Here is a 13780-nt window from a genome sequence, read left to right as displayed (position 1 = left end):
TCCCCGCTCCGGGACGCGGCTGTGTAACAAGTTACCCGTTGTCCAGCCCTCACTGGGATCTTGCTGTGCAGCAGGAACTCCCCGCTCTGGGACGCGGCTGTGTAACAAGTTACCCGTTGTCCAGGCCTCACTGGGATCTTGCTGTGCAGCCAGAACTCCCTGCTCTGGGATCTGGCTGTGTAACAAGTTACCCGTTGTCCAGTCCCTACTGGGATCTTGCTGTGCAGCCAGAACTCCCCGCTCTGGGACGCGGCTGTGTAACAAATTACCCATTGTCCAGGCCTCACTGGGATCTTGCTGTGCAGCCGGAACTCCCTGCTCTGGGACGCGGCTGTGTAACAAATTACCCGTTGTCCAGGCCTCACTGGGATCTTGCTGTGCAGCCGGAACTCCCTGCTCTGGGACGCGGCTGTGTAACAAATTACACATTGTCCAGGCCTCACTGGGATCTTGCTGTGCAGCCGGAACTCCCCGCTCTGGGACGCGGCTGTGTAACAAATTACCCGTTGTCCAGGCCTCACTGGGATCTTGCTGTGCAGCCGGAACTCCCCGCTCTGGGACGCGGCTGTGTAACAAATTACCCGTTGTCCAGGCCTCACTGGGATCTTGCTGTGCAGCCGGAACTCCCCGCTCTGGGACGCGGCTGTGTAACAAATTACCCGTTGTCCAGGCCTCACTGGGATCTTGCTGTGCAGCCGGAACTCCCCGCTCTGGGACGCGGCTGTGTAACAAGTTACCCGTTGTCCAGCCCCCACTGGGATCTTGCTGTGCAGCCGGAACTCCCCGCTCTGGGATGCGGCTGTGTAACAAGTTACCCGTTGTCCAGCCCTCACTGGGATCTTGCTGTGCAGCCGGAACTCCCTGTTCTGGGACGCGGCTGTGTAACAAGTTACCCGTTGTCCAGCCCCCACTGGGATCTTGCTGTGCAGCCGGAACTCCCTGCTCTGGGATGTGGCTGCGTTGTCTTTTCCACTCTGGGACGCGGCTGTCCTTTAGCCCCCTGCCATTTGCACTGCTCTGCACCGCTGGCTGCCCCTTCCTCCGGATCTTGCCATGCAGTCTCGGCTGAAATTGTTTTCCGTCCGCTTGGGATCCTGCCGGCGATGCCAAAATGAGACAGACAGCAACCCACCAATATTTACTTAGAACTACAAAACAGCGTTTATTCGGACAGAACAGAGCAGGCATTTAAAATGCACAGGCCCCTCTCACATCTCACATTCAGACGGGAGTTCCCACCCTGTCTTATCCGGGATCTTGCTGTGCAGTAGCTCACACTCTGCTCCTCAGCGAGATCTTGCACCAAGTCCACTCCCCACTTCCGGGGTCTGTCCCTGCCACTGGGAACCAGCTACTCAGCAGGACACATCCTGGACACCCCAGAGCGCAGATCTCCCCCGGGATCCCGCTGTACATTAGGCCACATGCCATCCCTGTTGCCCGTCAGGCCACATCCCGCCGTCCTATCTCTCCCAGGATCCTGCTTTTCAGTGATCAGCAGGTTCCCTCTCCCCACTCACACGCTGCCCCTACCCCTTCTGGAATCTTTCTGTGCATTGTTACATCCTGCCCCAGGGATCTTGCTGACCAAATTTTTATACCCTGTGGGACCTTGCTGCATAGCGCACAGCAGTTCCCTCGCCAAGACTTCACCATGCAGTGGTTCAAATCCTGGGATCATGCTGTGCACCCTACTTCCCCATGTGATCTTGCTTTGTATTCCACACCCAGTCCACCTACCCTCTTCTGAAGTCTCACGTTATCCCTATCCCGCCGGGATCTTGCTGTTGGAGCTCACGCCATTGACTCTCCCCCTCCGTTGCAGAAGGGACAGATGAAGCCAACAACACCGGACAGCAGTTCACTCTCCCTACCCCAGTGGGAGCACAGCAGAGGACGAGCCCACACAAAGGTAAGCTTGATGATCAGCAGCCAGAGCCCAGGCACAAAGCAGGGATGTGGGGCAGAACCCCCGCTCCCCAGAATTCAGAGGGCCCAGCGGGGCAGGGCGTTGCAGGTGCTCTGGGACTGAAGAGTATAGATCATGAATGTCACCAACCCTCAGGTCAGGCTACCCCGCAGCCTCCAGCAACCACTGTACTTCATGTTAGAACTGACCCCCTTACTCCTCAACAGGACTAGAATACAAAAGCAAGGATGTTTGATAAAGTATTGTTTAGAATACATTTAGCATGTTGTGAGCAGTTTTGGGCCCCATATCTAAGCAATGGAGCAGAGGTTTGGTGACAAGTGTTAAATATGAGGAAGGTTTGATGTCTCTGTGCCTCTACTTACTGGAGTTTAGAAGAATGAAGAAGGCTTAGGTAGAGTGGGTGTGGAGGGGGTGCTTTCAATATTGGAGCAGAAGGCACAGACTCAGAATAGAAGGATGTCTTCTTAGAACAGAGGTGAGGAGGAATTTCTTTAACCAGAGGGTGGTGAATCTGTGGAAATCATTGACACAGATTGCTGGGGAGGCCAGGTATATTTAAAGCAGAGGTTGATAGATGAATAAACTCTTCTTGGGCTTCCATCTGGGCACAGGTATCGATTATAACTGATATGAAGAAGATGGTAGAGTTTGTCTTTGAAATGTCAGTGGGGGTGTTTATTCATCCTGTAAACTGGGAAAGCACTAGATCCTTTTTCAGAAGAGTGTGGGTTTCTGGTTAGTAAGTGGTTACAGAGGCAGGAGCAAGCAGGGCGGCCATTGTTGTGAGTGTGTCAGTGTTGCAGTGGCTTTGACTCATCAGACTCGAGCAAGTTAAGTACCTGGTAATTCTCTCCCTTCCTCCTTGATTCCTCATTCCTTGTCTGTTAGGGGGCATCTGTGCAGTGAGAGTAGGGTTTTGTTCCGTGTAGCTCTTGGAGACCTCCAGTCCCCTGGATAACCACATCAGCAGCAGGCGCTCCGAGCTGCAGCTGCTCAGGGAACGGACTAAGGAACTGGAGCTGCAGCTCAATGACGTTCGGCTCATACAAGAGAATGAGGAGATGATAGATAGGAGCTACAGGGAAGTAGTCACCCCTGGGTTTCGGGAGGCAGGTAATTAGATGACTGGCAGAAGGAAGGTAAACGGGCAGCCACTGCAGAGTACCCCTGTGGCCATTCCCCTCGATAATATGTAAGCCACCTTGGATGCCATTGAGGAGGGCAACCTACCAGAGGGAGCCACAGCAACTGAGCCTCTGGCACTGAGTGTGGTGTTGTGGCTCAGAGGAGAAGGGAGGAGGACTGCAGTGGTAAAAGGAGATTCCATGATCAGAGGAACAGAGACGATTCTGTGGGCACGATAGAGACACCCAGACGGTATGTTGCCTCCCAGCTGCCAGAAGCAGGGATGTCTCGGATCGGATACATGGTATTTTAAAGGAGGAGGGTGAGCAGCCGGAAGTCTTGGTGCATAGTGGCACCAACCTCCTAGTAGGAGAGTTGAGGAGGTCCTGAAGAGAGATTTTAGGGTGTTAGACAGAAAGCTGAAAAACAGAAGCTCCAGGGTGGTAACCTCTGCATTAGTGGGGGCAAGAATAGGGTGACCCTGTGTCTAAAGAACTGGTGCGGGGGGCAGGGTTTCAGGTTTCTGGGTCATTGGCATCTCTTCTGGGGAAGGTACAATCTGTACAAAAGAGATAGTTACACCTGAACTCAAGGGGAACCAATCTCCTTGCAGGGAGGTTTACTGGTGTTGTTTGGTGGGGAGGGTGGGGGGTGGTTTAAACTCATTTGCAGGGCGACGGGAACTAGAGTGATCGTGCTGAGGATGAGGTAGTTGGTTTACAAACAGAGGCAGTGTGTTATGAGACTCATAGCAAGGAGAGGTTGATGACAGGGGAAAATTACAGTCAACAGGGTGAGTTGCAATGTAAAAGGTAGGCAGAACTGAAAAAGGTGAATACAAGGCTGAAGATGTTATATTTGAATGTGCACAGTATACGGAGTAAGCTAGATGAACTTGTAGTACAGTTACAGATTGGCATGTATGACGCAGACACCACTGAATCATGGCGAAACAAAGGTTATAGCTGGGAGCTTAATATCCAAGGATACACATTGTATTGAAAGGACAGGCAGGAAGGTAGAGGGGGAGGTGTGGCTCTATTTGTAAAAAAATGAAATCAAACCAATAGATAGTGGTGAGATGTGGTCAGAAGGTGTTGAGTCATTATAGGTAAAGCTAAGGACTGCAAGGGTAAAAAGACCCTGATGAGAGTTGTATACAGACCCCCAAACAGAAGTAAAGATGTGGTCTACAAATTACAATGGAGCCAGCAAATGCATGTCAAAAGGACAATGTGATGAGAGTCATGGAAGATTTCAATATTGATTTGAATTGACTTTATTTCTTATATCCTTCACATACGTGAGGAGTAAAAATCTTTACGTTACATCTCCATCTAAATGTGCAATCATTGTCATTTATAATAAATACATGATCAATGTTACAGCATGAATTCATCAGTCTGCTGGCCTGGTCCGGAGCCTATTGGTCCTAGCTTTTATGCTGCTGTACCGTTTCCCAGGTAGTAGCAGCTGGAATAGATTATGGTTGGGATGGCTTGGGTCCCCAATGATCCTACGGGCCCTTGTTACACATCTGCTGGATCCCAAGCCTAAGAGACGGCTTTTTAAAGCAGCTTGTAGTTAAGCCCACCAGGGATCAGCTATTCTGGATTGAGTGTTGTGCAATGAAGCAGAATTGATTAGAGAGCTTAATGTAAAGAAATGCATGGGATCCAGTGACCATACAGTGATCGAATTCACCCTGAAATTTGGGAAGGGGAAGCTGAAGTCAGTTGTATCAGTATTACAGTGATGTAAAGAGAATTAGAGGCATGAGAGAGGAGTTGGCCAAAATTGACTGGAAAAACAACCCTGGCAGGAATGATGGCAGAACAGCAATGACTGGAATTTGTGGGAACAATTTAGAAGGCGCAGGACATGCTCATCCCAAAGAGGATGAAGTTTACTAAAGGAAAGATGCTGCAGCTGTGGCTGACAAGATAAGTCGAAACCAATGAGAGAGCATGTTCCACACTGTAGCAATCAATCAGTAGATAAATCGATCCTCCCACAATCCAAAGATGCACCGGTTGATGGGTTTATTGGTCACTGTAAATTGTCGCAGGATTTGGCTATGATTAAATGGGGGGCGGGGGTTGCCTGGTTGAGTGGCTCAAAGGGCCGGAAGGGTCTGTTGTGCAATGTATCTCAATGAAGAAATGAATGAATCTCCTAGTGAATGACAGGTCCATTCAATAGAGGGATAGAAGTTGTCATTGAGACTAGTGGTGAGTCTTTTCAAGATTTAAAAAAAATAAGTCTTCTGCCCACTAAGAAAGGAGAGAAGAAAGGATTTTCCAGGGTGAGTTTGTTGGTTGCTTTCTCGACCGCAGTAGAAATTGTGGACGGACAGTGGATAGTTTCATTGTGCTGGGCCATGTCCGCAATTCTCTTTGGTTTCCTGTGATCACGAGCAAGAACTTGATGAGGCAACTACTGGATAGGATACTTTCAATGATTAATCTGTAAATGTTTAGTGAGGGTCACACCAAATTTCAAACGTCCATACAGAGTGTGTGTCACTGGGAATGTCAAAGTGATGGGATTTTGGAATTTCCCATGGATCCAGCCCTGTGTACAAGGCTCCACATGCTATGGAATGAATTATGTTGCATAACGGGAGAGATGGTGGAACCTGGAGAAATGTTTATCCATTGATCCTTTCGGAGTAGCTTATTGTGGGTTAATGGGGTGGAAAGCATCTATCGATCTAATTTCAGCACCCTGTTTTGTTCTGCAGATCCCACAAGAAAGCTGCCGATTGCTCATATTATAGGTAAGTAATCTGCATCACGCCAGCTGTCCTCATAGATCATATCACAGTCTGTCTTCCACCCCTCCACCACCCCACAGCCCATAACACTCCCAGAACCCACATCCTGCTCTCCCTGCTATACCACAAACATCCTCACCTCGCCTCTGGTCTCATGGAATTTCTAGGTGCAGGAGGTGGTGGATTCTGAAGGACTTTCCCACTCTGCCAGGCACAGAATTTCTGGAGTTTTGTGGTGGAGGGACGATCCCCCGTCGGAGCTCCACCCATTGCATGGAAGTTTTAACGACTAATGTTTTGGACAGGGTGCAAATGGAACTCACCAGGATACTGCTTGGATTGGGGAGAATATTATGGAAGGTTGGACAAACCTGAGCTGTTTTTGTTCTGGAGCAGCAGAGGCTGAGGGGAGACCTGATAAAACTTTATAAGATTGAGGGGCATAGATAGGACAGTCAGACAGTATCATTGTAATCCCTAATATTAGAGGGTATGCATTTAAGGTGAGGGGAGATAAGTTCAAAGGAGACATGTTGGGAGAGTTTCTAATAGAAAGTGTTGTGTGTCTGGAATGTGCTGCCAGGGGTGTGGTGGGGGCACATATGATAGAGGAATTCAAAAGGGTATCAGACATGAATACATGGAATGAAAAGATAAGAACATATTAAAGACAGAAGAAAGTAGAATCCCTCATCAAGGACCCCCACCATCCAGGTAATGCTCTCCTCCCACTACTGTCTTTGGGTAGGAGGTACAGGGGCCTCGAGTCCCACCCCACCAAGATCAGGAACAGTTATTACCCTACAACCATCAGGCTCCTGAACCAACGTGGAGAACTTCACTCGCCACAAAACTAGTCTTACAGCCTACAGAAACACTTTCAAAGACCCAACAAGTCAAGTTATAACTCAGTACTATTTTTGTGTTTCTTTGAACAGCTTATCTTTTGCACATTGGTTCTTTGTTTATATATAGTTTGGTAAATTCTTTTGTAATTCTTTATTTTTCTGTAACTGCGATGAAATGAGTCTCGGGGTAGTAAATGTTATCACTGATAGTAAACTTGACTTTGAAAAGAGATCAGTTTAATTGAACATTTGATTGCTAATTCAGTTATTTTGAACACAGAACAGTACAGGCTCTTCAGCCCATGGTGTTTTAACCTACTCTGAGATCAATCTAACTCTTCCCTCCCACATTGCCACCCATTTTTCTATCATCCGTGTGCCTATCTAACAGTCTCTTAAATGCCTCTACCACCGCCTTGGAAGGGTGATTTTGGCACAAAATCAAGAACCACAGGGCCTGTTCAGTGCTGATTTGTTCGACATTCCCCAACAAAGTGGGCATCATTGGCAAAGATTGACTTTTTTTTGCCTCTTGAGGAGGTATTGCAGAGCTGCCTTCAGTTTCAGCAATACGATACCCTGCTTGCGCACTGCAAGGGGGTAGTTATGCCAAAAATATGGATTTGGAGACAGAAAAGACCTGGATTAAAAATAGCAAAATCTCCTTTCTCAAAGGCATGAGTGAACCAAATAATTTCTTAATAGCACTCAACTTGTTACTTGTAGGAGGGCTGTGGAAGCTTTAGAGAGGGTGCAGTGGAGATATACCAGGATGCTGCCTGGATTTGAGAGCATGTCTTTTGAAGATGGGTCAAGTTAGCGAGGGCGTTTCTCTTTGGAGTGAAGGAGGATGACATGATGGAGATATGAGGCACAGATAGAGTGGACAGCCAGTGTCGTTTAACCCCAAGGTGAAAATGGCTAAATAGGAGGGGGCAGAATTTTAAGCTGTTTGGAGGAAAGAATAGCGGGATGTCAGACAGTTTATTTTTTAAGAGATTATTTATCACATGTATATTGAAACATACAGTGAAATGTGTCACTTGTAGCAAATCAAACCAGCCAGGGTTGTTCTGGGCAGACCTCATTTGTCCCCACGCTTCCAGTACTCGCATAGCTTGCTCACGATGCACTGATCCTGACCGTATGTTTTCAGAATATGAAAGGAAACTTGGAGCACACAGAGGAAACCCACACAGTCACGGGGAGAATATACAAACTCCTTACAGACACTCGTGGGAATCACACCCTGGTCTTGAAGCATTGCTCTAGCTGCCACCCTTCTGTGTCTCTCTGTTTTACACAGAAAGTGGGTCATGCATGAAACATGGTCATAAAGTCAGATACATTAGGGGCATGGATGAAAGAAAAAACGGAGGCCTCTAGGGGAGGGAGAGTGATAGGGTGGAGGTACATCTCCACTAAAGGAGACGAAAAGCAATCTTTCTCTCCGCTAGCCTGCAGGTGACCCTTGGGTAAGGTGTAGCACCTGCTTAACCCCTCCCCATCGACTGGGTCAAGTGAAGCCACAGGAGCAGCTCGTATGAGCAGTCAGTGCAGATCACAACTTCTGGTTATGCGACCACAGATGCCAAGCAGACAGTCTCTGAAGGGTATTGGTAATGGCTGGGGTCACCCATTTTTGTAAAGGCACTGCCAAGAAGAAGGCAATGGCAACACTAATGTAAAAAAATTTGCCAAGAATAATCATGATCATAGAAAGACCATGATTGCCTACGTCATACGACATGGCACAGAATGAATGAGCAACAGTGGAGGGAAGAGTTAGATTGATCTTGGATTAGGTTAAAGGGTCAAGTCAAATTGTGAGCTGAAGGCCCTTTACTGTACTGTAGAGTTCTATGTTTTACTTAAAATAAACTTAAAATTTCAAAATATTTTATAGGTGATAGATCCTCCCAGCTTTACATACACACACTGGCCACTTTTATAGGTGCACCTGTACACCTGTTTTCAATACAAATATCTAATCAGCCAATTGTGTGCCTGCAGCTGTCTGCATGCAGACAGGATCAGTTATTATTCGGACCAAACACTGGAATGGAGAAGGAATGTGATCTAAGTGACTTTAACTATGGAAATGATTGTTGGTGCCAGATGGAATGTTTTGAGTGCAGTATTTCAAAAACTGCTGATCTCCTGGCAAACACAAAAACTTCTGCTGAGTGGTATTTACGTGGATAATGAGAGAGAGAGAGAGAGGTCAGAGGAGAATGGCCAGATTGGTTCAGGCTGACAGGAAGGTGACAGTAACTCAAATAACCACTTGTAATAACAGTAGTGTGCAGAATTGATGAATGTATCAAGGCTTGACATGGATAGGCTTCAGCAGCAAAAGGCCACAGACATACACTGAGTGGTGACTTTATTAGGTACAGAAGGTGGATATAGTCACTCAACACAGAAACAGGCCCTTCTGCCCAACTCAACCATACTGATCAAGGTGCCCATTCAAAGTTGGACCTATTTGCCCATCTGGGCTAGTCCTTCTAGGGTCAGAGTTCCAACTGGGCTGTTGAGGAGTGTGTTTGTGGGTTTAGTAACCATTCAGATCACTCATCTTTTACTCATATCCCTCAAACACTGAGCCATAATCTCAAAATGGCAGTGCAGGCTCGAAGGGCCGAGTGCTCTGCTTCTGCACCTATTGTCTATTGTCTACTAAACCTTTCCCATCCATCAACCTGTCCAAATTTAAACAATTTAAACATTGACACATGCAGGCAGCCCCCAGCACATCCTCAGGTGTGTTGGTTGTTAACACAATCAAGACATTTCATTCTATGTTATGATAAATAAACTTGAATAATGCCTGCCTGCATTACAGTTTCTCTGTAACACCTTATTCTGCACGCTATTATTGTTTAACCTCGTACTAGCTCAATGCAAAGTTATACTGAATTGATTAGTATGGATAGCATGCAAGGCACGATCTCAGTACATGTGGGAGGGGAAAGATCTGGTTTATTGTGGTCAATGTGGGTACGAACAACGTAGGAAGAACAAGGAAGTAGGCTGTGCAGAGTGAGTTTGAGCAGCTAGGGAATAATTTAAAATGCCCAACTAAAAAGGTAGTAATCTCTGTATTGTTACCTTAACCACATGCAAATTGGCTGAGGGTTTAAAAGATGAGAGAGTCCAATGTGCTGCACAAAGGTTCAAATTTGAAAGTAAATCTATTACCAAAGTACATTTATATCATCATATACAACCCAGGCATTGACTGTAAACACAGGGAAGCAAAACAGAGTCGATGAAAAATCACACTCAAGAGGGTCAGACAACCAATGTGCATCTGTGCAAATAGATAATAAATATATAAGAACTAAATGAAAGTTCAAAGTAAAATCTATTATCAGAGTACATACAAGTCACATATAACTTTGAAGTTCCTTTTCCGGCAGGCATACTGAGCAAATCTATAGAACAGTAACTGTAAACAGGATCAATAAACAACAAACAGTACAGATATAAATAAATAGCAATAAATGACAAGAGCATGAAACAACATGATAAAAAGTCATTAAAGTGAGATCATCAGTTGTGGAAATACCAGAAATGGAATGAGTATGGTTATCCCCTTTTGTTCAAGAGTCTGATGGTTCAGGGGTAGTAACTGTTCTTTAACCTGGTGGTGTGAATCCTGGGGCACTTGTGCCTTCTACCTGATGGCAGTAATGAGAAAAGAGCATGGTCTGGGTGGTGAGGATCTCTGATGGATGTTGCTTTTCTACATTTCATGCATATGTGCTCAATGGTTGTTGGAGCGGGGTGCTTTGCCTGTGATTTATTGGACCAATCTACTAACTTCTGTAGGATTTCCTGTTCAAAGGCATTAAGGCATTGGTTTTCCCATACCAGGCCATAATGAACCAGTCGATGCACTTTCCACCAGACATCCATAGAAGTTTATCAAGGCTTTTGATGACATGCTGAATCTCCACAGACTCCTGGGGAAGTAATGGCACTGCAATTCTTTCTTTGCAGTTATATTTATATGACAGGACAGAGTCCAGAACAGATTCTCTGAAATAGTGCCATCCAGGAATTTAAACTTACTGGCTCTCTCCTCCTCTGATCTTCTAATGAAGATGGATCTCTGGTTTCCCCCTCCTGAAGTTTACCATCAGAATTCTACAAATATTCAGAACATGTGCTGAAAGTACTTGGTGTAAGAGAAGTGGGATTGAAATGGATATATTCTCATTTGCTGTATTTAAACTGGAAGTTGATAGGTTCTTGCAACACACACAATATGCTGGAGAATCTCAGCAGGCCAGGCAGCATATATTGAAAAGAGTAACGTTGACGTTTCGGGTCAAGGTCATCCAGTCCTGCTGAAGGGTCTCGGCCGGAAATGTGGACTGTACTATATTCCATAGAGGTTGCAAGCCCTGCTGAGTTCCTCCAGCATTTTGTGTGTGTGCTTGGATTTCCAACATCTGCAGATTTTCTCTTGTTTGCAGTTGATAGATTCTTAATTATTCCGGTCCATTGATGCAGCCTGTTGCTGAGTTACTATAGTGTGTGTGTGTGTGTGTGTGTGTGTGTGTGTGTGTGTGTGTGTGTGTGTGTGTGTGTGTGTGTGTTGCACAGGGGAATACTGCCACCTGCAGGTCCAATCTGAACTGAACTGTGCTCCGTGCCAATTTTCACTTCAAGTTTGTTGTCATGTGAGATACAGGTGCAGTGAAAACCATGCTTGCAGCAGCATAGCAGGAATATACGGACAGACAACACGGAGGACATGAATTTTACATGGGACAATGTTCGCAATCCTAATGACAACCTTAGTGTAACAAGACAATGATACAAAAGTAGGTGGAAGGGCAGATGGTGTTGAGAAAGCAGTCTGCAGAAGGACAGATTGGGACAATGGGTGAATAAGTGGCAGATGAAATACAGTGTCAGGAAGAGTATGTCCATGCACTTTGGCCGAAGTAATAAAGGTCTAGATTGTTTTCAAAATGGAGAGTAGACTGCAAGTGTAAAGAGCCCTCGTGCAAGATTTCCTAAAGGTTAACTTGCTGGTTGTGTCAGTGGCAAGGAAGGCAAATGCAATGTTAGCATTAATTTTGAGAGAATATCAATATAAAAACAAGGATGTAATGCTGGGGCTTCAGAAGCCATTGATTAGACTTCAATTGGAGTACTGTGAGCAGATTTGGTCCCATTATTTATGAAGTTGTATGCTTTCATTGGAGACAATGTGGAGGAGGTTTAAGAGTAATCCCAGGAATAAAAGGGTTAATGCCCCAGAACTGTTAGATGCCTCTCGGCCTGCACTTACTACAGATTAGAATTAGTGAGGATCTCATTGAAAACTATCAAACATTGAAAGGCTGAGATAGAGTGGACTTGTACACACAGAGACAATTCCATGTTAATACAAGAGGTCTATGGTGTCCGTTTGCAGAGACAATTCCACATTAATACAAGAGGTGGTCTGTATGCTCTGTTGCTGAGATAGTTAGGTTGCATAAGTCAGTTCAACAACCTAATGGCTGTTGGGAAGTAGCCGTTCATGAACCTGGTGGTGAGGGTCTTCATGCTTCTGTATTACCTGCCCGTCAGTAGCAGTGAGAAGAAAGCATGGCCTGGCTGCTCAAAATTGCTGATCAAAATTATCAGAGTCTAACTCCCACTACTCGCTCCCCAAGAGCACATTTGGAGCACATCCCATAAAAGGATGGTTCCCCTTCCCCACTTTACACTCCCCCACCTTCTTAAGAACACAGGGATGGGAATAAATAAGACCATATGATATAGGAGCAGAATTGGGCCATTTGTACCATGTAGTCTGCTCCGCCTCTTCATGGCTGAATTAATTTCCCTCGCAATCTCTTTCTCCTGCCGTTCCCCCCTGTTGCCTTTGACATACTTGCTAATGAAGAACCTATCAACCTCTGCTTTAAATATACCCAGTGACTTGGCCTCCACAGCCGTATGTGATAATGATTTCCACAGTTTCGGCACTGTCAGGCTAAAGAATTTCCTCCTCATTTCTGTTCTAAATGGTCATTCCTCTATTGTGAGGTTGTGTCCCCTTGGCCCCAGATTCTCGCTCTACTGGAAGCATCCTCTCCACGTCCACTCTATCTCAGTCTTTCAAGAGTCAGTAGATTTCACTGAGACCCCTCCCCTCCCACCCCTACTGAACTGAAGGGAGAACAGGCCCAGAGACATAAAGCATGGATCGTACGTTCACCCATTCATCCCAGGATCACTCTTGTCAACCTCTTGTTGGCCTTCCAATCCTCAGATCTGCGGAAGTAAACAAGAAGCTTTCTGACCCTTGACTTTTTCTTCTGAGGAGTGTTTGATGTCTCTGAGTTTTTATTCGATAAATGTCAGAACAATGAGAGGGATTTCACTGAAACCTGCAAGATACTGAAAAGCCTTAAGAGAGTGGATGTGGACAAGATATTTCCATCAATGGGAGGATCTACAACCAGATGGCACAGTCTCAGAATAAAGGAATGCTCCTTTAGAACAAAAATGAGGAGGCATTTGTTCCGCCAAGGTTAAGTGCTACAGATAGCTGTGGAGACGATGTCACTGCGTGTTTTAAGGCAGGGGTCCTTGACTGGTGGTGATTGAAGCTTATGCGGATGAGGGTGGCAAGACTGAGAAAGAATTAGCCATAATTGAATAGTGATGGGCTGAATGGCTTTATTCCCAGTAAAGGAGGGGAAGCAGTGAGGTTGGGACTATGTTGTGTGTGTGGTGAATCTGTGGAAGTTATTGCCCCATTTAGACAGGAACAAAAATGTTAGAAAAATTGAGGGTTATGTAGGAGGGAAGGGTTAGAAATGTTGCTGAGGTAGGTTAATTGTTTGGCAAAACATCAGGGCTGTGCTGTAATGTTCTACTTTATATGTTCAAATGGATGTGGAGGCCAAGTCGGTGGGTATCTTTAAATCAGCAGTTAATGGGATTTAATTTGTAAAAGTGTCAAATGTTTTGGGGCAGGAGAATGGGGTTGAGATAGAATGATAGAACAGACTCGATAGGCTAATTCTGTTCCGATGTCATGTGGTCTTATGGTAACCCAAGACCATAGCAGCTGATCGGAGT

General features: G+C 45.8%; 1 protein-coding gene across 1 annotated transcript in view; it reads left to right on the top strand.

The window, feature by feature from the left end:
* Nucleotides 1-13780, top strand: part of LOC132393840 (tumor necrosis factor-like) — a 34463-nt gene that overhangs the window by 17750 nt on the left and 2933 nt on the right. The window contains exons 3-4 of the mRNA XM_059969232.1: nt 1826-1912; nt 5802-5837. Of these exons, the coding sequence (XP_059825215.1) occupies nt 1826-1912; nt 5802-5837 (123 nt within the window). The remainder of the gene's footprint in view (nt 1-1825; nt 1913-5801; nt 5838-13780) is intronic.

Source organism: Hypanus sabinus, chromosome 5 (assembly GCF_030144855.1).
Source record: "Hypanus sabinus isolate sHypSab1 chromosome 5, sHypSab1.hap1, whole genome shotgun sequence".
In the NCBI taxonomy this organism is placed as follows: Eukaryota; Metazoa; Chordata; class Chondrichthyes; order Myliobatiformes; family Dasyatidae; genus Hypanus; species Hypanus sabinus.
This window is presented reverse-complemented; position numbering and strand designations above follow the sequence as displayed.